The sequence below is a fragment of the Diospyros lotus genome, chromosome 3, assembly GCF_014633365.1.
Source record: "Diospyros lotus cultivar Yz01 chromosome 3, ASM1463336v1, whole genome shotgun sequence".
In the NCBI taxonomy this organism is placed as follows: Eukaryota; Viridiplantae; Streptophyta; class Magnoliopsida; order Ericales; family Ebenaceae; genus Diospyros; species Diospyros lotus.
This window is the reverse complement of record NC_068340.1, coordinates 40305306-40333179: the sequence shown is the minus strand read 5'-3', so window position 1 is coordinate 40333179 and position 27874 is coordinate 40305306. Positions and strand designations below refer to the sequence as shown.

General features: G+C 38.4%; 3 protein-coding genes and 1 long non-coding RNA gene across 5 annotated transcripts; 1 reads left to right on the top strand and 3 right to left on the bottom strand.

The window, feature by feature from the left end:
* Window positions 1-488: 488 nt before the first annotated feature.
* Window positions 489-1088, bottom strand: LOC127798419 (uncharacterized). The gene is made up of 2 exons (XR_008022388.1): window positions 942-1088; window positions 489-759 (listed from the first exon to the last, which is right to left on the bottom strand). It is a non-coding gene; the product is annotated as an uncharacterized LOC127798419 (long non-coding RNA).
* Window positions 983-10020, top strand: LOC127798417 (probable pectate lyase 12). 2 transcript variants are annotated; one of them, XM_052331971.1, is made up of 5 exons: window positions 983-1265; window positions 2182-2717; window positions 4013-4392; window positions 4493-4698; window positions 7241-9662. In XM_052331971.1, exons 1-5 carry the CDS (start codon window positions 1135-1137, stop codon window positions 7380-7382), a joined length of 1395 nt encoding a protein of 464 aa, XP_052187931.1. In that variant the 5' UTR covers window positions 983-1134; the 3' UTR covers window positions 7383-9662. The 2 variants fall into 2 exon arrangements, with proteins under 2 accessions (XP_052187931.1, XP_052187930.1); XM_052331970.1 differs by lacking the exon at window positions 7241-9662 and adding an exon at window positions 9699-10020 and having other exon boundaries at window positions 1123-1265.
* Window positions 10021-11306: 1286 nt separating this feature from the next.
* LOC127798418 (uncharacterized) lies at window positions 11307-11984 on the bottom strand. Its single transcript, XM_052331972.1, has one exon. The coding sequence runs from the start codon at window positions 11815-11817 to the stop codon at window positions 11569-11571; it is 249 nt and encodes an 82-aa protein (XP_052187932.1). The 5' UTR covers window positions 11818-11984; the 3' UTR covers window positions 11307-11568.
* Window positions 11334-26670, bottom strand: LOC127798416 (protein RNA-directed DNA methylation 3). Its single transcript, XM_052331969.1, has 18 exons — window positions 26430-26670; window positions 21477-21724; window positions 21210-21365; window positions 20934-21092; window positions 20705-20788; window positions 19126-19196; window positions 18673-19038; window positions 18522-18573; window positions 18305-18460; window positions 18076-18219; window positions 17868-17967; window positions 17627-17776; window positions 17482-17536; window positions 17332-17390; window positions 16119-16188; window positions 15169-15205; window positions 15021-15081; window positions 11334-14911 (listed from the first exon to the last, which is right to left on the bottom strand). The coding sequence occupies exons 1-18, from the start codon at window positions 26614-26616 to the stop codon at window positions 11985-11987; spliced, it is 5082 nt and encodes a 1693-aa protein (XP_052187929.1). The 5' UTR covers window positions 26617-26670; the 3' UTR covers window positions 11334-11984.
* Between the last annotated feature and the right edge of the window lie 1204 nt (window positions 26671-27874).

The following is a 27874-nucleotide window of genomic DNA, read 5'->3' as shown; positions in this document are numbered from 1 at the left end:
CACAATAAACCATTCAGTCTATTCAAAAATTATCAATTAATAATTCATATAATGAGTTATTTTTGAAAATAGATGTATTCATATACACGTTAATATTCAATTATGATAAAATTAAATAATTTTTTTAATAATATTTAATATTGACATTTTACATATAAAAAATTACTACCGTACTTTCTAATTATTAAACTTTTTCTTTTTGAATTTATAAAAACTGTCTCTTTCCCTCTGAGCTTTTACTGTAATTCTGGTTTCCAGTTTTCCCACTGGCCGATGACGAATTAGCTGTGAAGTGAGGTGAGGCTCAGAACGTGAAAGAGATTTGATTAAATAAATATATCTAGTAAATATTTAAATTAAATATTGGGTTCCGTGTCTCTGTCACCCATGTCACAATTTGGGTGTTACATTTTAATTCATTTAATAAATATTAAATATTAAAATTAATGATTAAATATTAAAATTAATTAAACTTGTCGGATTTGAGAAGCTAGCAATGACTACTCAAAATTTTTATTTTTTGTGAGGTTGAGTTTGAAGGGTTAGAGGCACCAAACTCATGGTCTTTCAGTTCATGTGACTTCGAAATACACCCTAAGGAAGGGGGAAAGCAAGAATAGAGAGAGAGAGAGAGAGAGAGTTTCTCACTCTGATCTCTTCTTCTTCTTCTTCTTCCTCTGTTTCTTGTTTCTTCTCTTCTGCTTCTTTCATTTCTTCCCTTCCCGTTTAAAGGACACAAAAACCTTATCAATGAATACCCTGCAAGAAAGAAACAGGTTTCGCATTAAATTATTTTTGGAGCAGTAAGTAATCCTTTTCATTAATGTTACAGAGCATCACACTTACGACAATTATCAGTATATGTGTTTAATTTACATTATAATAAAATTTGTTAAACATCATTTATCTTTTCCAACTAAATAGTGTAATTTAACTCTCACATGGACTGATAAATATCATGAGTGATGTGGTGTAGCATTAATCAATCTTTTACTATATAAGGACATCACATTCTCCCAAGTTTTAGCAGCTCTCTGAGCGAGGACCTATGAGAGAGGAAGACATTTCTGAGACTGAAGAGTTCATCGCCAAAGAAACCACGATACAGCCACTGTTGCTCCTCCAGCCAAGAAGATGCTTCCCCACAGCAGCATTCTCTTGCTCTGCATCTTGACATCTCTGTCTCCTCCGATTAGGGCCTCTCTCAATCTGTCTCTGCCCCTTCAGCACCCCAATCCTGAAGCTGTGGTTCAAGAAGTCCAGAGGTATGAACAACATTCTCACTGCATTGCAAGTAGAATGCCACAAATTTCCACCTGGCTTATGAACCCTTTCGCATTTTCTCTCTTGGGTTTCTCTCTGTTCCCCGGAAACTGAAATAGAAAACCCCGCTGGAGTCTGTGGGTTACAGCTCATTCCGGGAATTGGGTCTCTCTGTTCTTACACTGTTTGCTACTCAGTCACACTGTTCATCTGGGTTTTGCTCATTACTGCAGCTTTCCATTTGGGCCTCTATTTTCAGTGGAAACCCCAAACTGGATCCTTGCTCATTTAGAACCTTCATCTTGTCCAGACCAAAACTGAAAAAAAAGTGGGTCTTCCTAATTGGATAACTTTTTAATCTGGGTAAGCCCCTTTTTCTCCAAAAACTATTTCGGATTTTTCCTCATCATAGACTAGAACTTGACAATCCGGGCAGAGAGAGGTTCAATGTATCTGTATATACCTAAAATTTGAGCAGAATGCCCTTAAAAAAAAAAAAAAAAATCTGGGTCTTGCTCATTGGGGCATTTATAATCTGAGCTGCTAGGCTGCTTTTTTCTTTGTTCTTTTAACCAAAAGCCATATGGGTTCTTCTGGTTCTAAACTAGAATTTGACTATTTGGATCTACGGTTTCTTGCCAAATACCTATATGCCTAAAGCAAAGCTGGGGTTTTTCCTCATATTCGAGTTTAGATTTGAGTAAATCTCACAAAAAAGAAAAAAAAGAAACGATCGAATATGGGCATTCCTCATTGGAGCATTTCTAATCTGGGTCTACTTGTCTTTTTCCAAAATACCTCCAAGCTTTTCTGATTGCGGCATTTTCGCACACACGTACCGAGCATCTTTTCTGATTGCGGCATTTTCACAAACACTTACCGAGCATCCGTACAACGCGTTTTGTTTTCTCGGCGCAGGAGGCTGAATGTGTCCATATCCAGAAGACAAACGCTGGAAACCATCGCCAATGTCTCGTCGGAGAGCCGCCTCTCGTGCCTCACCGGCAACCCCGTCGACGACTGCTGGCGGTGCGACCCAAACTGGGCCAACAACCGCCAGCGCCTGGCGGATTGCGGCATCGGGTTCGGCCACGCGGCGGCCGGCGGCAAGGGCGGCGAGATCTACGTCGTCACCGACTCGTCGGACCACGACGCCGCAGAGCCAAAGCCGGGCACGCTCAGGCACGCGGTGATCCAGACGCAGCCGCTCTGGATCGTGTTCGCCTCCAGCATGGTGATCAACCTGAAGTACGAGCTCATCGTCAACAGCTTCAAGACCATTGACGGCCGCGGCGCCGTCGTGCGTATCACCGGCGGCGGGTGCATTACGCTCCAGTACGTGAACCACATCATCATCCACAACATCGAGGTCAGCCACTGCGTTCCCACCGGCCACACAAATATACGCTCCAGCCCAACCCACGTCGGCTTTCGTGGCAAATCCGACGGTGATGGTATTCTTTCTTTTCTTGCCTTATTTTCATTTAATTTTGGATAAATTATATGAAACCGGTTAGGGTGATCTACTACTTATCTTGTGCATTCGATTGCATAAAAAAATCTCTTCATATTTTTAAAATATTATAATTTGACACAATCTATTATTATAAAATTATGTAAAATAAAAATAGATTGTGTCATATTGTAATATTTTGAAAGTGTAAAAAAATTTTTGATGCAATTAAAAACGCAAGATAAGTTACTCATGACTTTGAGTGGAGGATTTCATATAATTTACCCTTTATTTATTAAACAAAGACAACAAAAATGTTAATTCTACTCAATTTTCACATTTTTCATGACACTTTATCCAGTGAGTAAAATTTCAATTTAACTAAATTAAATTGATAGAAATTGTCAGTTAATGAGGATTGGTTCGGTTTAAGTTTAGCATTTCATTTCGATTTGGTTTTATTACTGAAAAAAATCAAAATAATCAAATCAATCAAAATTATCAAATAAAGTCATATTTTACCAATGTTTTAATTATTTTATTTGATTTTTTAGTTTTTTGGTTGATGAAATTTTTTTTTTGTATTTGTTTTTTTAATTTTTAATTTATTGCATAATTTATTATTTAATTTTTTGAAAATATAATTATCTCTTCTTTTTAAAATAATCATATATGAATCTTTAAATATAAAAAATAATGCATATGTTATTTAATATATTTTAAAATATTTAATAAATAATTTTAAAAAAATTAGAATATTTTCAAATTTTATATTGACTATCATAGTCTAAAAAATATTTTAACTATATTAATTAGAGATGGCAAACGGGCTGGGCCGGGCCAAATCGGCCGGCTTAAAAACGGGCCAGCAGATTGTTGGCCCTAGCCCGACCTTATACGGGCCCGCGGGCTCAACTGGCCAGCCTAGCCCACCCAGAGGGTGAGGGCGAGAGGCGCGGGCGAGGGCGAGGACGACAGAGGGTAAGCGAGGACAAGCAAGGGCGACGACCGGTGAGTGAGGACGAGCGAGGGCGAGATAGAGGGCGAGGGCGAGGTGAGGGTGAGAGCGAGACAGAGGGTGAGGGCGAGGGCTGTTTGGGGGGGGGTTGTGTGGCCGATTAGCGGGCCAGCCCGGCCCGCCACCATTTGGCCCGTTAGGCCAAGTGGGCCGGTGCCGGTCGGGCCCCAACGGGCCAAGCCTATTTTGCCATCTCTAATATTAATGATGAGTAATTTCATTTTCATGTAATTAATGAAAAAATGTGACATTTTCATTTAATTTTATTATTGAAACAGGAATTTCCATCTTCAGCTCAAGCAACATCTGGATCGACCACTGCTCACTGTCGTACTGCTCCGACGGCCTGATCGACGCGATCATGGGATCCACCGGAATCACCATCTCCAACAACTACTTCTCCCATCACAACGAGGTCATGCTCCTTGGCCACAACGACAAGTACCTCCCGGATTCCGGCATGCAGGTCACCATAGCCTTCAATCTCTTCGGCCAAGGCCTGGTCCAGCGTATGCCCCGCTGCCGACTCGGCTACGTCCATGTCGTCAACAACGACTTCGCCGAATGGAAGATGTACGCCATCGGCGGCAGCGCCAACCCTACGATCAACAGCCAGGGTAATCGCTACACCGCCCCCACGGATCCCAGCGCCAAGGAGGTAAACCCCTAACCCTAACCTAGTTCTCTTTCTGGTTCTGGTTCTGGTTTGAAAGTGACTGTGATTTGGAGAAATGTGGATTTGGATTGACTTCGTGTAGGTGACGAAGAGGGAGGATACGGACGAGAGCGAGTGGGCGAACTGGAACTGGAGATCGGAGGGAGACGTGATGGTGAACGGAGCGTTCTTTGTGCCGTCCGGAGCGGGGCTGAGCGCGCAGTACTCTAAGGCTTCCAGCGTCGACCCCAAGTCCGCCGGCCTCATCGACCAGCTCACCATCAACGCCGGTGTCTTCGGCGGTACCAGGTAATCGCGCAACCTCTACTTCTTCCAAATACACCGTAAAAGAAAACAACAACAATTTACCTGATTTTGATTCTTCATTATCCGTTCCATAAATCTAAGGGCAATTAGCAAACGAGATGAAGGGTCTCATTGCAACTGACAATACCTGTCGATTGGAGGCAACAAGTCATCAACAAATCTTAATCTTCCAAATTAACGATTTACGATACCGTTTATGCCATTAACGATTTACGTGATCATTGATTTGGCTTGGGGCTTAGGATCATCAATAACGTTGTTTCCTTCCTAATTTATCCAATCGAGGGGCAAGGGGCATTTTCGTCCTTCTAGCTCTCTGTCACCTGGGACTCTGTCGAAAACAACCACCCTGCCCATGGCTGGATCATTCATTGGCCGCATTAATTTGACTTTGTCAGGCTAGTTCTGGTTTCCAAAGCTACCCACTTTGCACTTTCCTACCTGATTTCCTACTTCCACGCAAACGGTGTGGAAATAGTTAATACATAGAGTACAGTATACGGTACATGGGGGGGACATGTGATAAAGAGAATCCAATCCAATCCACCGACGGCAAGTCTGAGTGGTTTTCGGGTTTATCAAACCCTTCCCTGAACCTTTCTTTCTGGCAACAAGCCAACAAAGACATCCATACCGCTGGCTTCAACCGTAAGACTAATTTATATTTTTCCTGCGTTCGGATTAATGTTTTTGACCGTTACCAACCCATGTTGTCCTTTTTACGTGATTTTTTAAAAAAATTGTTAAATAAATTTAATAAATACATTAAAAATAATAAAAAATTAAAATATTTTTTTATATTTTATTTTTTTCAGTCTATATCTTTATTAATAAATATTATCTTAATATGATATAAAACACACATTAATATAGGAGTGTTACAAAATGAATGTTTAAATAGCATTTCTAATTTGAATATCCAAGTCCTTGATCTTATTTAAACACTATAAAGTAGATATCGGAGTGCGGTATATCCTTGGCTGGCAAATTAGTAAATCAACATTATTAAGCGGACATGGGCATGTTATTTTGTCAAGAAATTTTAGAGTGCTTGTGGGTACAGCTGTCCTGTACAATACAAAAGATGTGTTTTAATAGACCATGCCCACAGATTTCGTAGAGTTTCCTGTGTCTTGCTACTGTTGGATATCATGATACCACACCCAAATCTGTATCATTTGAATTTATTTAATTTGTTCCAGGCGAGTAAGAGTAGTAACAAAAGGATAAACAGGGGTATAGAATTATGGGCATGGCCCCCTGCGAGAATACAAGTAAAATATAGGGGGAGATTTTTCAATCAGTTGGGATGATGAATCTGCTTTGTGTTGCCGACTTGCTGTCATGCCTAACACAGTTGGGGCTAAAATTCTGCTTTGTTGGGATAGCGAGCTGGGTGTAGCATGGGGATGAAATGAGGTTTAGACTTGATTATGTCTAGATTTAATTATTTTACAAGGGTCCAACATGGATCCTGGAAGAAAGCATAGTTTAATGAGTTTAAAAAGTGCCATATTTTTTGGGCACTGGGATTAGTTTCCCTCTCTAAAAGAAGCAGAGCGTGGGGCTCTGAAAAGGCAGAACCTGGGCAGCTAATGGTGACGCAGCGTCTACAGCGAGAAGGGAAAAAAGTGTAAAATGCAAACTATGGTTAAGGATTGCTTTTGCTTTTGTACGATAACGTGGCCGACCCAATGTCCCATTGGGGAATCGGAAGGAAATGCGATTTGGACATATACTTTTAATAAATATTTATATTAATTTTTTTATATATTTACATTGATATGATACATAATAATATAAAAATAATACTTCCTGGAGGGAAATACGGCCCCCCATGAAAAGGGCTCTCCAGCCAATAACAGTGGGCCCCCATGAATTTTTCGTCCGTGTTATGCGGCCCCACACCTGCTAATTATGTTGAATGCTAGCTGTTCTAGAAACAGGTTGCTGGCCCCAACTACTTGAGCTTTAGAATTAACATTCTGGTCTCAATAATTTTATTTAAAAACCTTTAGATCATCTGGGTTGTGTTCCTCGATCTCCTATAGTTAGTTCTTTAACCCTTTTATTTTATTGTTCTCTTGGCTGTTACTGTTAGTGTTTTCTCTTTCTGGATAAAAAGGCTTGGCTCTGGCCCTATAACCAGCCCACAGAATCTAGTTTTTACTTTACTCATCATTTTTGCTTCCTAGATTTGGTGAGAGAAAGGAGAAGGTTTGGCTATCATGGAAAACAATAAAGAAAAAAGAACACAATTATGTGAAAAGATACTCCCGGGCGTCATTTCCCTTGTCATTTTCAAGATTTCTCATCTTTTCATAAAAATCATGCAACCTTCTTCCCGAAGAAGCATAAAGATCATGAAAATTTCATGATGAACTTAATAGTTTAAAGGGGCAGATGCCGTCCATATGAGAGGAAGGATAGAAGGGTGGGGCTTCCCAGAAGTGGGAAACAATGCATAAACAATGAAGCATCATGTGTAGTGTAGGCGGTTGATGAAATAGTATATCACATGCAGATGCAGCTGGGGCTGTGGCTGGCATTTGTTGTTGGTGGTGGATAATGAAGGGAGACCCCAAAGCCCAAGTCATTTACAGTTATATTCTCTGCCAAATTGCGAATCTGCCCTCCGGCCGATATTGGTGGAGCCCATGCAATAATTTAAAGTCAGGTCTAGGCCCACATCTGATTTTACTCGACTTGGACAACTGGCTAAACCCGTGTTGGAAAAGATTCTCTCCATTACTCTCTTTCTGGCCCCATATCTGCTGTTTTTTTGTAGAACTACCATTCAGACCTTCGGTAATCTTTGATCCATTTGAACCATTTATAGGTTTTGTCGTTGAACTTGAACCTGCTTTGTAGGTGGGTGCTTTTTCCATTTTTTTCTTTTTTGTTCTCTTTCCTACTTTTCGTTTGCCCTTTCATTTACCACCCCCCCCCCCCCAGTAAATATCTTTGGTCCATTTAGCTTTTCTTAAGCTTATTTATAAAAGAAAAAAAATTGCAAACGAAAACTCCAACTGGATTTGTTCTCAAAATAACACTCCCCTTTCACATCAAAACCATGTCAAGCACACCAGAAAAGATCTGAAGAAAACACTTTCTGCCAAACAAAAACCACTAGAGCAATTTTTTCATTTTGGACAAAAACCACAATTGCAGTTCGGGGGGAGATACTAACACATTCAAAAGTGTTGTTAACACCGAGTATATGTGAAAAGACACAAATACCCTTAAAAAAATCTACAATACAAAATAATTATCATTTTTTATGGGTACTTGTGCCTTTTTACTTATTTTTGGTGTGTTAGCATCACTCTTGGGCATATGTTAATATTGTGATTTTTGGTTTTTGCCTAAAGTCAAGAATTGCAGAAATCACAGCCTTTGGGCAAAAACCAGCTTTGTTTTAATTCATTAGATGTTCATACCAACAGAAAGAATATAGTGTTGGTTCGTTAGACGTTGTCTGGGAAGAAAATGTTATGATACCGCGCGAAAGGTTTTTTAGTTGGAGATGACTTCTTATTATTTCATAATGAAATCTGTGAGCCTCCGTTCTCACTTTCCTTTTTTCCTCTCCTTAATGATTTCAAAGTTCCACACAAGACTAAGCTCTGCCTTCTAGAGGTCATCTAAGTTATCAAGAGTATGGTAGAGAAGAAGGACCAAGGTTTGTTCGTAGATAATATGGAAGGGAGGGGACGTTCTTAAGAATTAGTTTAGAAGTGATATTAATTCTGTCCTTTTAGTTTGTTGAAAATCTGGATGATTTCAAGTATTGGCAACTCTACATCTTAGGGGGGGCTGCAAACAAAAAATAATGTAACCTCATTGTAATATTATCATGCTTCCCGTTTGTTGCCTAGGTCCATAGGAACAGTTTAGAGAAATTTATTGCTCATGTTCCTCCTCCTTATCTTATTATTTTCCTCCCTTTTTCTTTCCCGTGTCAGTATCTGTCTGGCCGTGAAGCTTTTCAAAAGTTTCTAACTGTTTATGCAGCAATTTATTACTATTGCACCGATCATTTCAGTTGGAAAGTTCTGTAGCAAATCTCATAATTGAAATTGGAAATGTGACCGTTCTTAGATTTGGCTCTCCTCCTCACAAGAGCCGATCTTTGGTCGTCTTCTCCAGCGTTTATTCTTGCCTCTATCGGTCTTTTCCTGTAAGCTCCCATAACTAAATGGGATACTCCATTTGATGCCTTGTCCTGTGGCTAAGAGGCCATTTCACATGTAGGAAACACCTTTTGTTTACTGATATCAACTTCCAAGATTATGTGGTTTCCTATTGTTTACTGATATCAACTTCCAAGATTATGTGGAAGTTGTTACCACCTTATCAGTATTATAATGAAGACGAGGGCCTTTTTCTTTTCCCCGACCCAACTTCCTCATTGGATCACTTTGGATCATCCCTGAAAAGATTCTGTAAGGCTGTGCCATGCCAGCATGTAAGGAAGGCCTAAAGACCTGTTCTAGTATAGTTCTTTTCTGTATTTTCCCTTTGCCATCTTCACAACTGAAAACAATGAGAACTTAAAATTGTGGTGTTTCTAGATGAATTTTTTAGAAATAGTTTTTTAAATCAACTAGCTGAAGAGGTACCCAAAAAATAAACTTGGACATGGAATAGATGGCTCAAATTTATGCAGTGGACTCAAATCTAATGAGAAAGGCTTGTGATTATGATAACAAAATGGGCCCTTATTTTGCTTAGTCACAACTGGATGGAACACGGAATTATTGCACCCCAATTAAAGAGAAACATCCTAATGGGGATAGGCGGATAGCGTGTGAAGAAGAGCATCTTTTGAGAAAGGATTATTCTGGCATACCGACGAATTGTTGTATTATTGAACGAAGTTGGCCCCATTTGCACCACCGCCTCTTCATACCCTCTCTTTTTTTTTTTTTTTTTTAATCTTCCGGATTATATAATGATTTTTTTTTTTGGGTTGCCAACAGGGAAAAAAGTGCAAGCATTTCAAACCCGGTATCCGGCGGCGGCGGCGGCAGTGGGTCCGGCGCTGGAGGCGGTGAGGGGGACTTCTTTGGAATGATATTTGCTGGTAGCGCAGCCGCCCCAACACGACCTTCCTCCACAACCACCGCCATCTTCTTGTCTTTTTTAACCACTTCAATGTTGTACATTACAACCAATCACGAGGCTCCCCTAATCCCATTGTTGTTGCGATAGCAAAGCTCTGAAAGCAATGAAAATTGACAATTGGGAAAGTAAAAATGTAATAGGCTGCTTCATTATTTGAATGGTGGTTGTGGGTTCCTACCTTCTTTTCTTATCTTTTTTTCTTTTTTTCTTCTTCTTTGCTTTTTCAAAGTTGGTGATGGCATCAAATTGACTTTTTTGGGCAGATTTGGAAATGAAGATGATAGGGTAAGAAAGGCATGGGAGTGGTTGAGTGGCACTTTCGCAGCAACAGCAAAAAAATCAATTTCAGAGCCGCTGTCGGATTTTATGTAAATCTTATTCTTTTGGATTTCAATTTTCAACCCATTCCGCGGCTCATAACATGGCCTGTCGCCCCACATAATTGCCAAACCGTCCAAATATTTTGTTTGGATAATTGCCTTCGCCTAGATAATCTTTTAAAAAGAACACGCTATCTTCAAACTTTTAATTTTTACAACCTCTATAACAAACATTTTCCCATGCAAGTTGAAGACAAATAGTTTAGAATACGACTCCACTTGTTTCTAAAGTAAATACAAGTTCAGGTTTGGGGGCGATAGTGCAGTCAGAATGTGACCTTTGGTCAAGTAGGTTTGGAATTTAGGATAAATGTACGGTTTAGGATCTAGGTTAAATTTTTGTGATCCGATGTAACAGACTTATGATTTAGGTAGGCTTACAATTTAGCATCTAGGTTAAGTTCATCTGTGATTGGATACAATGCAAGGCGTTTACAAATAATTAAACACCACGAGCGAAAAAACAAAAAGGGAAACACCAACAATAGCTTTAAACCCAATCAAAAGCAGAGATCAACTGAAGAGTGTAACAACCACAGTGGTAGGCTTAATTTCAAGGTCGAGTGTTCAAAAGATGCCACTACTTGGTAAACTTGTTGGCACACCAATTACTACCCATCGCAAGGTTAAAGGGATGGGGCTAAGATACTACCAAAGTGCAGTTACTCAAACGCAATGAACAAAATCCGACACCCTTGGGTAACAACCAAAGGGCTGGATTGAATTTTCGTGTAGGCAGAACATTAGACACGCCTCTGAATAGCTAATGTACTCTAACCTCTTAGACAACAACCATGCTCCCAAAATTTTCAGGGGGGAAAAAAGCATGAAGAAGTGTCTAATTGGGATGGTTTCAAGATTTAGGATATAGATTATGCCAACCACATTGCCCAACATATATAAGAGATGAATTACAGACAAGTATACATAACCACCACAACAAAATCAGATTAAAAATGCCATGAGAGAAAAAGAAACTAATTGAAAAGCAGCTGAAAAGGAAGACAGAATAGCAATAGCAACCCTTCTCTTGCCTAGAAATAGAAATTCACAGAAGAATGCAATCCAAATGGAACCATGGAGTTGAAACGGTAATATGCACACTGCTCAGGCATGTCAAATTGTTTTATAGTTAACAGATTCCATCAACAAAACAAACCAAGCAGAACATGGTCCTAAACAGCACCTGAGGCGCTAAAAAGTTGGATAAAGTCTGCAACTAGTTACCATAATGCTGGTTATAAGAAAAACATTTCTGCAAAATAACACCCCAGAGACAGATAAAGCAGTATTTACAGCCCCTTTATGAGAAACCTAAGATGATATATTTACCTTTCAAGAATTTTTACCAGCCTCCTTTGGTCCCTCCACCACTGCCCTTTCCCCAGGAGCTCCCGGCTGCTTTGCCCCATGGATCAGATTGTGCTCCATCTTCACTAGCTCCTACATCCTTAGGCTGATTCCAACCAGAAGATTGAACCCTATCTGCAGCATTTGATTTGTTCCATGTCCCAGACGTGCCTGCACTGCCCAAAGAAGTACCAGTTCCTTGGTTCCACCCACCTGCTTGGACATCAGAGCCTCCAGTTTCCATAGTTCCTTTTGACGACTTCCAACCAGAATCCAAAGTTACGCTTTTGTTACTTGCTGCTTTTCCCCATGGATCAGATGGTCCTCCATCTTCATTAGCTCCTTTTACATCCCCATGCTGATTCCAACCAGAAGATTGGACCTTATCTGCAGCACTTGGTTTGTTCCAGGTCACAGATGTGTTGCCTGAAGAAGTACCAGTTCCTTGATTTCCCCCACCTGCTTTGGCATCAGAACCTCCAGTTTCCAAAGCTCCTTTCGATGGCTTCCAACCAGAATTCCAAGTTTCACCCTTGTTACCTCCTGCTTTCCCCCATGGATCAGATGATCCTCCATCTTCACGACCTCCTTTGACATCCCAAGTTGGTGGCTGGACCCTATCTGCAGAATTTGACTTGTTCCAGGTCCCAGATGTGTGGGCACTGCCCGAAGCAGTACCAGTTCCCTGGTTCCAGCCACCCCAACTTGGGCATCAGAACCTCCAGTTTCCCTAGATCCTTTTGATGGCTTCCAATCAGAATTCCAAGTTTTTCCTGTGTTACCTCCAGCTTGGTTCCAACTGCCTCCACTATCATTACTTTTCCAACCCCCATCACTGTTTGAACCTTTGCCAAACCCATAGGGCTTGTCCTCGCCCGAAAAATTTCTGCTGCTCCAGTCATCATTTTGATCTCTCCTCCCCCTGCCTCTGCCACCGAAACCTCCTCTTTCTGACCTCTCTCTACCTCGAAAAGCCCCCCTATCAGATCGGCCCCTTCCTCCATATCCTCCCCGGTCTGATCGACCTCTGCCTCCCCCAAAACCTCCTCTATCTGATCCACTCCAAGAAGATCCTCCAGCTTCTTTACTAAAGGAAGAACCACCATCCTGCTTGTTCCAAGACCGTTCTCCATCCTGTTTATTCCATGAAGATCTTCCAGATGTATCCCAAGAACCATCTTTACCGCCATCATTCCAGGATGCCTTAGATCCACTAGACCAATCTTTATTGTTCCACTTCTCAGCAGCTTTGCCCCAAGAACCTTCATGATTTTCTTTACCACTGCCTTTGTCTTGGAAATCCATAGTTTTATTACAAGTGGATCCACCACGTCCCCAACCTGTTGCACCATCCTCCTTTTTCATGTTCGACCAGCTAGAACTCTGACCTCCATCCACACCAGTAGCTTTCTTCCAGCCACTTGTATCAGCTTCTAATTGGGCTGAAGTCCCAGCTGCATTACTCCATTCCTGATCCTTATGTTCTGCTGCAGCCCCAGAGCTATTCCCATCTGTGTTTGCACTAGAATTGTTCCAGCATGCCTTGGTTCCACTTGAACCACCCTTGCTGCTCCACTTCTCTGCAGCTTTATCCAAAGAATCAACTTCCATTCCCTTGCCAATGGTTTTATCTTGAGAATCCACAGCTTTGCCCCAACTGCCTCCACTACTTCCCCAATCTGTTGGACTGGCATCCTTTTGCATGCTTCCATCCACACTTCGAGATTTTTCCCAGCCACCACCCTCTGATTGGCCAGACTTAGCATTACCCCATCCTGCAGTTTGATTTCCTGGTGCAGCAATAGAATCAGTCCAAGCAGTCTTGCTTCCACCAGGACCATCTCTACGGCCCCACTCTGGAGCGGTGCACCATGAAGCTTCACAAAATTTTTCACTGGCATCTTTATCTGGGGAACCAACAGGTTTGCTCCAAGATGATCCATCATTTCCTTTGTCCCATGAGTAGTCTTGACCTTCTTTGCTCCAACCAGAAGACTGGCCACGACCAAATGATCTTCCCCTGCCAAATTGATCTCTACCTCCTCTGTTGCCTCCTCTTCCCCTTCTCCCACCTGAACCACGCCCTCCAAATGTTTTCCTCCCATCCCAGCTTTCTTGTTGATTTGTGTCATCTTTGTTTCCTGTCCCATTTCTGTTCCAACCACCAAACCCTCGATCCCCCCCAGGAGGCTTACCCCAAGTGTCATTTTGAACAGCGCTTCCTTTGGAATCATCTCCCATGTTCCCATCGCCTTGCTTAGACCAAGAAGACCCTCCAGCTTGATTACTCCAGGAAGATCCACCAGCCTGGTTACTCGAAGTTCCAGCACCTTGTCTATTCCATGATGTTCCTCCAGTATTGCCCCATCCACTGGTTTGACCCTCATCTTTTTTTCCAGACTCGTTTCTGTCCCAACCACCAAATCCTTGGTCCCCACCAGAAGGCTTACCCAAACTGTCATTTTGAACAGTGCTTTCTTTGGAATAATCTCCTGCGTTCCCACTGGCTTGCTTAGTCCAAGAAGACCCTCCAGCTTGATTACTCCAAGAAGATCCCCCAGCTTGGTTACTCAAAGAAGTTCCAGCACCTTGTCTATTCCATGATGTTCCTCCAGAGGCAGATGCAGAACTCTTCCACACTTCCTTGCTTCTATTGGCATCATCTTTATTGCTCCATTTCTCTGCCGATTTGCCCCAAGAATCCTCTGAGGTGGTCTTACTGCTGGTGCTATCTTTTACCCAACTGGATCCACCACTTCCCCAACTGTCATTTTGTACTCTCCCTCCTCCTTTGGATTCCTCTCCTGGATTCAAATCAGGTTGCCTAGTCCAAGAACAGCCACCAGCTTGGTTGCCCGAAGTAGATCCAGAAGCTTGCTTACTCCAGGAAGATCCTCCATCCTGTTTGTTCCAAGAAGATCCCCCAGCATTGCCCCATGCACTAGTTTTGCTCTCTGCTGCAGGGGTAGAATGATTCCAAACTGTATCATTTTTATTACTCCCCTCAATAGCTTTCCCCCAAGAATCATCTCTGGTGCCCTTACCAGTATTTTTATCTTGGGATTCAGGAACATTCCCCCAAGTACCTTTACTAGTGTCTCTGTCTTCAGAATTTAAAATTTTGCCCCAACTGGATCCACCACTTCCACTAACAGTTGCACCATCATCTTTTAATACATTCCCCCAGCTTTCAGTTTGACCTCCATCCACTGTCTTGGCTTTATTCCAGTCTCCATCTTTTTTACTGCTACCAGGAACTTTCTCATTAGCCACAGCACTACCCCAAGAGCAACTCTTTTTTGGCGTCACTTTACTCTCCCAAGCAGTGTCTCCCCCATCTTCACAAGTCAAACAAGAATAAAGTAAGAAAAGAACACAAGTTGTTGAAATGTCAAAACACAACCATGGTAATAAATGAACCATACAAACATAATCTGCTGATAATACCTTTAGTTGTATCAGCGTCAACAGTATTAAGAGGATTGGTGATATCAGAATCTGACTGAACCTGTGAAAGAAAATTAACAAATAGTTTGGTTGAACCTGTAAAAGAAAATCATTTGGATGATAAATTTTCAGTAAGTTCAGAACTAACCGAGAAGGCTGACGAGGGAAAAGCAGGCCAAGAGCTCCTGAAAGAAAGTGCCACTAATATAAGCTTGGTTTTCAAAGAAAAAAATATAAGAATAGTAAACCAGAATTCAAGAGTACATGTAGACATACATCTCAGCTACCCATAAATTAAGTCTAGTCTAGTCTTGTTCTTTTTCTTTGTTCTTGTTTTTGTTTTTTACTGAATGAGAAGTCCACCAAAAACAAAGACTAACTAAACCAAAAGGAGGCACAAAAAGAACACAGTTGATGAGTCTACCGTCCAAGAAACAATCTGAAACCATTTAGTTGTACTAACCTTCAACAACCTCCAAAGACAGTTTCTCTGCCTCCAAAGAACCAGAAGAATTGACTCTTAACAGCCATGTATAAAAAGACAATTATTTACGATCTGAAGTATTCTAGAATCTACATATGTATATCTAGATATGGAGAAAACATTCATCCTTCAAAGTTCGCTGCCTTAAGATTCTACTATTTTAGTCCATTAACATCAAAAAACATAAAACATCCATCTACTTTAGCATTCCCACATAAAATCTGCCGTATGACAATTAAGTTATGGGCACTATAGGATAAGCTACAATGAACAAAAGTCAAATTAAGAAACTAGTATGATCTTCCATTAAAGAAAATGGATACTAATAAAAATAGAAAAAATAAACTCAGAAAAACAAACAAACTTGTTAAAACTTTTCTATTTTCCTTAGAAGTCTGGTAGTTAAGTAAAGTGACGGTTTAAGATTCTCACAAATTTAAATAATGACAATCTATAAGCTGAATTTACAAACTTTTTTCCTAATTAGTTAGAAAAAGTCCAGTTTACATAATTGAAAAGATTTACTGGCACATAATTTTAGCACACATGCAATTTTTGCAATAGAACACAAGAGGACAAGCACAAGTAACTGAACATGCAAAATGTTCACTGACCTTTCGGTAGAGCGCCCTCCAGCATCCCATCTTTCTCCTTCTGCAGATGTTCCAGCTCCCACCATCCAATCTTTAAAAATATTTGATTAGATCACCACCAAATGTAACATCCCTCAATTCAAAAAATAAGCATGGTTGATCTTTATGTGTCAATACTAAGAATAAGATTCAATGAAGGGCAATGAATACTTCAAAAGCTTCAAACAAAAGATTTGCTAGTTGAGAAAAGTTTCACCAAAAAAAAAAAAAAAGGGTTGTAATATTATCAAAGACAATTTTCAACAGTAATATTGATATAAAAAAGGACCTACTTCAATAACAAAATTAAGACAATACATAACATCCAAATTATCTTCCACTGTTCTATGTTTCTAACATATCCTTCCTGCTTTCAAACATTTTAGCATCCAATATAGAATTCTTATTCTCAAGTATACATCCATCATAAATGGATTAATAAAATGACTTTTATTGGATATCCCGCATTATTCAAACAACCAATTTTTTGGAATGTTTCAGTGTTTTCCTGCATATTTTGGTCGAAAAGTTGATATTTTGATTTTCCAATAAATTTTGCACTAGTTTCTAAAAAATGAAAATTTGCATTTTTAGAAGATAAAATACACAATTTTGTTACCAAAGCCAAGTAAGGGACTTCAATATAGCATGCAGTCCTAAGGGAGCTGTTTGAAAAAACCTTCAGTTTTCTGTTTTCAATTCATTTCAACTTTTTGTGTCCAGTTTTTATTGCTGGTGGAAAATGAAAACTTACCATACTGCTGACAACTTGGTGCTGAATCCCCCCCCCCACCCTTCCCAAAAAAAAAAAAAAACCCACCACGTGGGAACTGGAGGTTGCCAGAGATCACTGGAGACTCCTCTGGAGAGTAGCCACCAGGCCCAGTGTGGTGGACTCTCCAAGGGTGATAGTGTAGAGTTGCCGGAGTTGAAAGGGGGAGGAAAATGAAAATTGTGAAAACACCTTTTCCTTGTTTCTGAATACAAAATCAACCAATTTTATGTTTTCATTGTCAAAGTAATGAAAATGAAATGATCCAAATGAACCCTAAACTACATTAACTGTACCACTCAATAGTTTCAAATATCCTCAATAGAGAAATTAACAACACAGGAACATCAATATAGGAATTCTGCTGGTTAAATTTGAAAATAAAACAACAATGCACAATAATAAAGTATTATAGGTTCCTACCACTGGAGCGATCTTCAGTTCCGAGCAGATCAAATGGTTTTACAGATTCCGCATCATCTCTTAAAAAGGAATTAACAGCACAAGATGGTCATGATCATTAAACTTGAAATAAATTTATCAAAAAGGTTATAGAGTTCTAGGAAATCATACCCCAAGGAAATTGCAGAGCTCTTTCCACGAACCTCGGACAAGTGCTCACATTTGACTATGAAAAGAAAGCATAAGAGGAATTACAAGGAGGATTTGACTGACCCCACCATCAGAATAGAACAGATATAGGCAATCATCTTAAAACCTGTAAGAATTTTCTGCTGAGAATCAAGCTTTACTGTGACATCAGAACGACGTATAGCCAAGACACGGCACAGGTATCCCTTCAGAGGACCCACCCTAATTCTCAATGATTGACCAATAGAGAACAGTCCATCTTTATCCTCTCGATTGACTGCATGTAATAATAGTTCCATACAGAGAAAAGATGTTAGTATCTTAAATTGTCAACTTTATACAAAAGCATTAACAATTTCTGAACATACAATTGCTATTATTTTCCCTTGTTTCCCAAGGTTTCTTAGGTGACAAGGGGGATTTGGGAGATGACAAGAAATCATCAAAGCCTGCACCTGATTCACCACCCTGAATAAACAAAGAAATATATATTAACAAGAAAAGGGAGAATGAAAGAAAATGAAAAAAAAAAAAAAAGAATTCTGGCTTTCTACACTTGAGTAATAAGAGACCAACCTTCCCTTTACGTGCATCATCAGAAAATTTAATTTTTTCGCACAACTTAGATTTACAACACATATAACCACTATTTTCCTGTTCATTCTCATCATGAAAGAAGATTATTCCTCTATAAATTTGCTTCACAATCCCTTCTCGGCCCTGGAATGAATTACGAAGTAAAATTACATACAAAACATTTCACCAAGTGGACACAGCAACTGATCTTGAAAAATTAAGTTCAAACCTGCAATGGACCTTCCAACACCTTGACAGTATCATTAATTGATATAATCTTCATCTGATGATCTAGTGCAGTGAATTTCTTTTCGAAGGACCCATTCTTTAACTGATTCTGTTCAACAGTCACCACCATGGGTCCTTCTGAACCCTCTTTCAAAATCTGAACCAAGACATAATGTAAGATACTGACAATATAGCAGTGAAACATACAAGTTACATACCTTGAAATTATCATCTTTCTCTGTGCCTACAATAACCCCAAAATCCTTCCGACTGCAAATAAGATTAAATGTTGAAAATGAAAAAATTGAAACCCATTATACCATGTAGTTCAAGATCTCTGGCTTAGAAAGAGTTTGCTCATGAACTTACTTGAAAAGCACAAAATCATGCAATTCAAAACTATTTGCCATGCTAGAGCTTGATGAACCCTCTCCTTTCCCACCATCGCCTTTCCCACCACCGCCTTTCCCACCAGTCTTTTCAAACTTCACAGTGTGTTTTTTCTTTTCTTCACCATAAAGCTGGGTAAGCCACTCTTGACAATTAGATTCCTCTTTTTTAGAAGGCTCGAACTTCAAGAGTTCACCTTCAGAAGGCATTACACTAGAAAAGTTCAATGAATCAATAGACACTTTCTTATATAAATAACCATCCTTCAACATCAGCCCATCAAGAATCTCAAATGCTTGCCCAGTATCACGGTCACGTCTGTATTGGATCAGCGGTCGGAATTCACTACAAATATGCAACAATGTATTGTAAACAAACTCACACAAGTTGTGGCATCCCAAACTCACATTGAAAAAAATGAAAGCACAATACTCAAGTTCAGTAGAGCTTATCAATCTTGGTGCTGGAGTAGCAGTCTTCTTCCTTGAAGCAGTTCCTCCACCCTTAAACATATTATGAAACACATTTCATATATCTGCTGAATAAAATAAATGGTAACATTGCATGCACTGATAAAAGGATATCTGGCACAGGCATTCTCAATTTTCTCTTTTTATTGTGGCAAGAAAAACAAAAATTTGGTCAAGAAAAAATATTTACTTTACTGTTATCAAATATTACTAAGACAACTGAGATGGGAAAAAAAACCAGCTCTTCAAAGTTCTTGTCTTGCTCTCTGTGTCTCACAACATACAAGTATAAACAGATACACCATGCACTTAAAATTCATTCCAGTGAACTTGTTTCCAAGAAACAAAGCCCACCCACCCCCTGGGGAAAAACCCAGAGAAGGGAAGGGGTGGATTCCCAAGATAAGCTTGTTTTAGAGGTTAAATATGAAAGCCTGTTATTCCTTAATAGATTGGCAAAATAATGGTATTCCAATCATTTAGACAAAAAATTTACTTAGAACTGTCGTTTTTTACTATTTATCAGAAAAATGACAGTTTGAGCTAAAACTTATTCTACATACAAATATATACATATACACGTGCATTTTCACTCAACAAAGACATTAAAATACATTTTTGCACCTGGACTAACTTTTACAAATCCAAGGGCAGCTGTACAGATAATATAAGTTCATCTTTTCATTTAAGATGTCTGCATAAATGCATTCCCACTCAGTTTCCTTTTCATTTTGGTTCATGATCCCCCCCCCACCCCCCGTTTCCTTTCAGACAAGAGAGTAAATATTAGCACAAGGAGCACCAATACAAGGGTGACAAACAATTTGTCTATCATTGTACAGTCTTCCCAACCCATAGACATAGTGACATACGGTCAGGATGGTGCATTATTAAATATAAAAAATGTATACAGACAGTAGGCTTGGGCAAATCCATTGCCCTCGTGTAGTTAACAAGGATGTCAATTAGGCATGCCAAAGAACCCAATCAATATCTGTATATAAACAAGTGCACAAGCAAGGAACTGTTCCTGTCCATGTTAAATTCTTACACTTAAAAGTTGCAGATCATTCTTGATAAAATTTACTGTATCTTGCCACCTCTACTGAATCCTTAATTCAAAATGTACAAGGTTGAAGGCAGAAAGAAAACTTAAAAGAAAAAAAACAGCAAAATCTCATAAAAAAAAATGAGCCAACGGGATCTCTACAAAATTTGCCACAAACAGTAAGTGACCTTGTGACATCACTTATCCATTTAATAACATCTTTGAATGAGAACTATTGAATGACCAATCCAAGGAAGTTTCACCAAAAAGCAAATGCTGAGAATGGCTGCTCTTTCTACTTTATACAAAGCTTTTGAAGAAGACGGAATTTGCTTTTTCTCAAAGAAGAAAAATATCTTTTTTGCACACAATTCCTGCCATCTGCTAAAGTAAAAGAAAATAGTACACCTAGACACAAACACGACAATAATATTTCAGCAAAGAAACACAAATAATATTGGAAACAATATCATAGATAAGAGAATCTTGTTACATATTTCTCAGCCATTGCTTGCATATCAATTCTGGGGATCAGCTTTACTGTGGCCTTTTTCCGTGCATTATTTACAGCTATAACCTACAGAAACATGATTGAAAAGTAGATGATCAAATGTCAACCACCAGCTAGAAAGAGCTACACCAATTCAAGAAAATAAGCAGCGATGACAGAAAAATAAAAACCAACTTATAAGTAGCTTTCACCAATGACTATAGAATAATACCTGTGCTAGGTCTCCCTTGTATTTCCCATTCTTCACTCGGGCCCATGTGCCCACTGAAACTTCATTGCGTTTACTTCGTACAGAAAGCAGATGAGAAACTTCATTCTTTGGGACAGGTGCTATCCGGCTTGAATATATAGTACAAAGCCCCTTGCATGCCTATATTTAACAATATGCACTAGTTTAGCATATCATTGCCAAAATGAGAAATAATGCTGGTGACGGGTGTAACTAAATTTTCCTTTCCCAATAACAATAACCCAAAAGAAAAAGTACCTCATTAACATCAAATTGCCTTTCAGCTTCAATATATATATAACCCTTCACATGGTCAAGAGCAAATGCAGAAATTATTTCTAGCTTAATTCCCAGAGAGTTCAACTCTACATACTTCTGCATTAGACAAAAAGAAGAATGCCTCTCTCGTCCAACCTAAATAGAAGAAGTTGCAGCAATAAATAAAACAAATTGAGGAGATGTGAGGAGATGTGAGCAAAAACCAGAGAAAGCTATTCAGAATACATATAATTGCTAAACTTATACCATGCACTTGACTTTCCAGATTGTCGGATCCATGGAAGAAGGCATGACTGCATTCCCTTCAACCAATCCTTTGGATTCATATGCATCATCGGCAAATGTAACAAAACTAGAGCCTGGTTTATACCGCTCTTCAAGCATTTTTTCTAGTTCTTCCTCACTAAGCTCCTCCTCTTTAGGTAAAAATGGAAGGGCATGAGCTTTCCCAGTTACATTGTCAAACTGTGTTTTAAATTCATCTTCCAGGAAGACTGTTTTCAGAAAAGAAAAGAACAAGTTGTTCAATCTGAATAGAAGATGCAAATGAATATAAGATTTCAACCATTGCAGTAACCAAGTATAACATAAGACCAGAAATTCAGACTCTATTCTTTAAGTCCAAGGGATTAGATAGTTCAGACACAAAAAGTGGGCAGTGAAAAGCTAAGAAGCACATGCAGTACTAGGAAGGTTAAGCAGACACCACAGTTGATATACAATCCAAATGCAAGTTGGACAATCATCCAAATGTGTCAGGTTGATTTTTAAAATTTTCCTATCAAGCACTCTACAGAGAATATGGCCATGATAGGGATCACTGGGGATTTACAATTCCTGTAGCCAACAAACAATAGTGCGACTAAGGCTTATGATTGTTGTTGTTGTTGTAAGCGCTCTATAGAGACTTGAACCCAGGTAGCCAACCCAATCTAGTGGGATTAAGATGTGGTTTTTTTAAGCAATCTACAGCCCACTTGAACAACACCCATGTCCTCCTTGAGATGCAGTAAGTACACCACCAGTTAAACAAATTAGAAGCAAATTACACATTTAAAATTATATGTTAAAAGTAACTTGTAACAATTTGCATAAGCAACTTATATCAAGGGCTAACTTTCTCTCAAAAGTAATCTTCCCGTGCCCAACCACAACCATATATAACTTCAGAAATTTGCAGATGTAATTCATTTATGTTGAAACTTGGCTTCATGGCCATATATCTCAAGCTTATTCCAAGTCCAACATTTTGTTAGCAAATCTCTTGTGTCTGTACCAAAAAAAATGGAAAAATCAAAGTAATTTTGAGGTAAAAAAAAATATAACATCCTCCAACATATTATCATCCTAAAAGAAAGAAGGCTCAGTAAACATTTTTTTTGTTAAAGATATAAAAACTAAGGCAATATTTGGTTCACAAAACATGCCAATCCTGGCCCCAGGGCTGAAAGAAAAAACAAGCAGTATCAAGAAACCTCAAAAAGAAACTGAAAATTTTCAGTATTGGCAATGTTCTTCCAATTAAAGTAATATAAACCTTTGACTTCATCTAAGGAAGCAAATCTAATCACAGTAGTACAAAAAGCAGAACTCATCAGAACAAACAAAAAAGGGCATGTGATAGCAACAACAACAGAGGACCTGAAAAAGATAAGAGAACTGAAACAAACACATTTCATAGGCATACAACCAACCACAGTAGGCAACCCCCATGGAGAAACCTCACTGGAAGTAAAATGATCACCAGTCACTACACATCTGCATCAAACAGGCTCACCCCCCCCCCCCCCCCCCCCTTTCAAAAACCTACTCTTGTCCTATTTCCCTTTGTTACCAGGCATTCCCAAGAGTCCGACTGAAAAAATGCTACATAAACACAATTTTGCTCAAAACCCCACATGCAACCAACAATAAACCTTAGTTTCTCCAGAACCCTGCCGAAATAGCACAAATAACATCTAACAAATTAAAACCCTAGGGCACGCATAAAAAACCCTAGGTACACATTATAAAAAAAACCTAAACAAAAACACTAATGAAATTAACGATGACATTTTCCCCATTTTTTGTTTTACCATCATTGAGATTTCTTTCATCAATGACCATGACCTCGTCCTCATCAATCTCATTGTCTGCATCATCAAAAAACTGAATAACACCACGATTCTTTCTTTTCCTGCGGCTACCGCCAGTATCATTGCTGTTCCCATGCTTTCTCTTCACCAGCAACTCCTTTCCAGCAACTTCCTTGCCCTTCGACAACACCATTGTTGATTGATAATGTGAAGACCGTGAGCGAAGAAGCTGCAACTTTAAGTTGTAATGGCACAGCTATCGATATATAAGCGTGAAGCCTGAATTTTCATTTTGCTCTCAAGTCCTCCTTTTCAGTTATTTCAATTAAGCCCTTCATATTTTCAAATTTTATGTATTCTATGCCCTTCTAAATCACAAATCGAAAACACGTGTTTAGAATGTGTATCAAATTGAATCCATATATAAAAGTGAAATGCCAAATTAAGCTTTGGTTATTTATTATTTAAATAAGTTTCATCAATCACCAAAACTAGAAAATAAATATATGGTAACTTTTATGCATGTTATTTTAAGTAACAGCCAAAGACCTTGTATTTACCCTTATCAAGGGTGAAATATGCAAACTTAAATCCTGTATATTGTTGCACTTATATAGAGTTTTCAATGATGCCTCATAATGGAAAACATAATCAACCATTTGGAATTATTGTCAAATAAAGAACGATGCTACTTTTCAACAAAGGCAAACACTACCATAGCAAAACTGAATGCCTATGCACCAACTAGAAACAAGATTTCAAAGCTATTTTTCTTTATTGAAACATTAATAAATTTGCATAAGACTAGTATAGCAAAATATATATATAAGGACAAGCCTCCAGCTCTCCCAACCTCAATGGACATGTTTGAAGGTTTTGAAGAAGCATCAAGCAAGTGCCAAGACATGTTTGAGAGAAAAATAAAAAAAATCTAATCATTGGTCAGAATGCTTATTTTGACAATTTGACTTCATTCACAATATTAATATGTTATATAATGAATCTAGGTTATTCATATGTCACTATTCCTCAAGTACTATTCATAGCCCTTAATCAACCTACCTTCCAGTCCTCCAACAGGGCGGATCCAGGGATTTTATATAGCGGAGGCACAATTTATTATCTGAAATTATTATTCACAAAATTTATAAATTATAAAACTCCAATCTACGTAAAAATGAATATCTTTCATCTTATATTAATTGAATACAACAAAACATCTTTCTTTAACAAACTAATATGGTTCACATATCTAATCGATATTTTCAAAAGAAAAAAGAAATAGGAATACATACATTAAAAGTTTTTCCACTATAATTATTCTCTACGAGTCTTCATTCTCGAAACAATGTAAGGTTTTCCCATTGTCGATACTATCAAACATTATGTAACCAAGCAAGCGTTTATCCATGAATCTCCCATCCCATTGCAAAATCAAATTTTCACTATCTTTATAGCAGAAGATGTCCTCTCTATCAATGCCCTCTCTAATTTGCCAAATTCCTTCCATTTTTAACGTCAATCATAATGCCTATAACAACAGGCTACAATGCACTCTAATAATAAAATGGGTAAATTGCAATCAAACCCTTATGATTTGGGTCATTTGCACGAAAACCACTTGTGGTTTAAAAATGGCTCTATGGTTTATTTTTTTTGCACGGATACCACCTGGTCATAAACAACATGAATTAAACCCTAACTAAAATAAATAAAGGTAATTAAATTTAAATGCTAATTAAATTAAATTTAACTTTTAAAAAAAACAAAAGCACGCCGGCACTGCTACTGCTGATGGATTCTCACTAGCGACAGTTCCAGCCAGCTGCAAGAACCCAGCAGCAGCAGGAGCACAAGTGCTGCTCCTCCTCCTCTGACCCCTCCCTATTCAATTCTTTGTTGCTGATTGGTAGCAAAAATCTCTGTTGAAGCAATTAATCTGCAACTTACAGCTTCCTTCCAATCTCTCCCTATTAAATTTTTGCTCAATTATGGCTTCTTTATAACCTTCTTCTAACAAATTTATATATTCACACATCAATACTCTTATGCAGACTTTAACATCCTTCCCCCAATTTGATTCTGACCATTTTCTTTGCCACTGGAAACCTGCCACTCCATTTTCAGTTTTCCACTCCAAACCCCAATTTCCAAACCAAAACAGCCTCAATTCACCAACTCACCAGCTTGTTTCATTGAGCTGTACAAGGAGTGATGTCCGGATGCCTGTGGCAGCAAGAATCCCAGCTGCCAGGGCAGCCGAAAGGGCTTCACTGTACTGAGCACTCAAACCCACTGTGGCTTTGAGGTTCATTTCAGACCTGTTGGCACTGAGCTCAAACCCTTTGGTAACAGTGATCGGTAGGAAGAGAGAAGAAGAAGGAGCATTGAAAAAGCAGAGAATAAGTTGGATCATCGCATTGAAGAAGAAGAAGAAGCTACAACTTAATCATACTAATCCCGACACTGAGGCCACAGAAAAATTAATGCTATTAAATAACTACTCAAATGGAACAGAAAAAATTTAACTATAGTAGGTCATAAGTTCTTCGAGTTGAAGTAATGCAACCTTTACTAATTCTAAGGAAGCAAAGTGGATCCCATTAGTTGATTACCCTGTAGTACATAAAGCAGCTCCCTATGTTTAATGAATAGAACAAACAGAAACACGCGTGTCATAACAATAACTGTATAAGAACCCCCCAAAGAAAAGAGAATCGGGAAAAAAAAAGTTACAGAGATACACAAAATGTACTAGGAACCCTCATGGAAAACCACATTGGGAGAAAACTGATCGTCGTTAGCTACGCATCAGCGTCTAACCGTTTCACCCCCCCGCCCCACTCCCACTCCCCATCCCCATTGAAACCTACCTTCGTCGTATTTTCCTTAGAAACGAAGCACTCTCCGGCGTCCCACCCAAAAACACACTACAAAAACACGAACCGAACACACATTTCCCTCAAACTCCACATGCAAGCAACAATAAACCCTAGTTTCTCCAGAACCTCAGCAAAATAGCACAAACAAAATATAACGAATTAAAGCCCTAGCTACACATGAAAAAACTAACAAAAACAAAAATGAAACAAATAACGAAATTTTCATCATTTCTTTTGTTTACCATCGTCGAAATCGCTATCATCGCTGCCTTCGTCCTCGTCGATCTCGTAGGCTGCGTCGTCGAAGAACTGAAGAACACCGCGATTCTTCCGTTTCCTTCGTAGACCTCCGGTGTTGTCGCCGTTCCCACGCTTCCTCTTTGCCGGCAATTCCTTTCCGGCGACTTCTTTGCCCTTCGCCGACACCATTGTCGACCGGGAACTCGAAGATCGTGAGTGAAAGGAGCTCACGCCAGTAACTGATTCTTGTTGGCACACGAGGCGTCAATATAAACTTGAAGCCTTATTTTAATTTTTACACTCGATCCCTCGCTTTTCACTCATTTCGATTCAGCCCCCATACTTTCAAAATTTGTCAGTCAAAAAACACTAGTTTGGTATTTGTATCAAATACAATTGAAATGCAAAATATTAATTATTTAGATAAATTTCAACAATTTAAAATCAATAAATAATTACTTTAAGAAAAAAATTGCTCATACGGCCTTTGAATTTTTAGACTTTCACCAATTTATCTTTTAAAATTTTTCAACTCAAAATTTATTTTATTGTAAGTAAAAATTTTATTAAACAAAATCTCTTTATCATATGTCATACTTCGAGCTTCACAACGAAAATTAAAATATGAATGACTATAACATGATAATATATATATATATTAAACAAAAAGAAAATATATACAAAAAGATGAATCTTTGTATGACCTTATTTTGAAATTTGCACTCTTAATCTTCAAATGTCTTACATTCCTTAGCATTTTAAGATTTTTGATACGAATATCGATATTTTGTGATTAAGACACTCGGTTACTTATCTATAAATACTTGGAGAGGATACAAATATTTCTTGCAATCATCAATTTATTCATATCCCTAAGTATTATAAGGAACATCCACGCTCAAACTTAATTTTATATTTCTTGAATTATTTAATTCAAAGATAAATTTGTTCTAAAAATTAGCATTTCAATGTTAAAGTAAAAAAAAAAAAAAAAACTAGATATTCAAGGATAAAAACCTATTACAAAAAGTTGATAAAGTGAAGTTTAGCAAAAAAAAATATATATTTAGGGGCTAAACTAATAAATCAAAATGTTAAGGGGCTAATTTTTATTTTTTTAATTTCGCCATTTAAAGTTAAAATTTTACTAAGTAAATGTCTCAAACCATAATTGCTGAAATAGAAATATCATAATGTTTTCATAAAAGGTGGTGGATGGGCTACGATGAAGAAATAAATAAGATTTAAAAATTTGCTACTTTTGCTTCATTTTAAGATATTGTTCCTTTTTATTAAAATTAAATTAACAACGACAATCATTCATAAAATGTTCAAAGATCGTTTTAGTAAACAAAAATATTATTCAAATACTCAATTATTATATTTTTGTGATAATTATGTAGAATATTTTAAATAATCGAATTGTATGAATTAATAGAGTACCAAA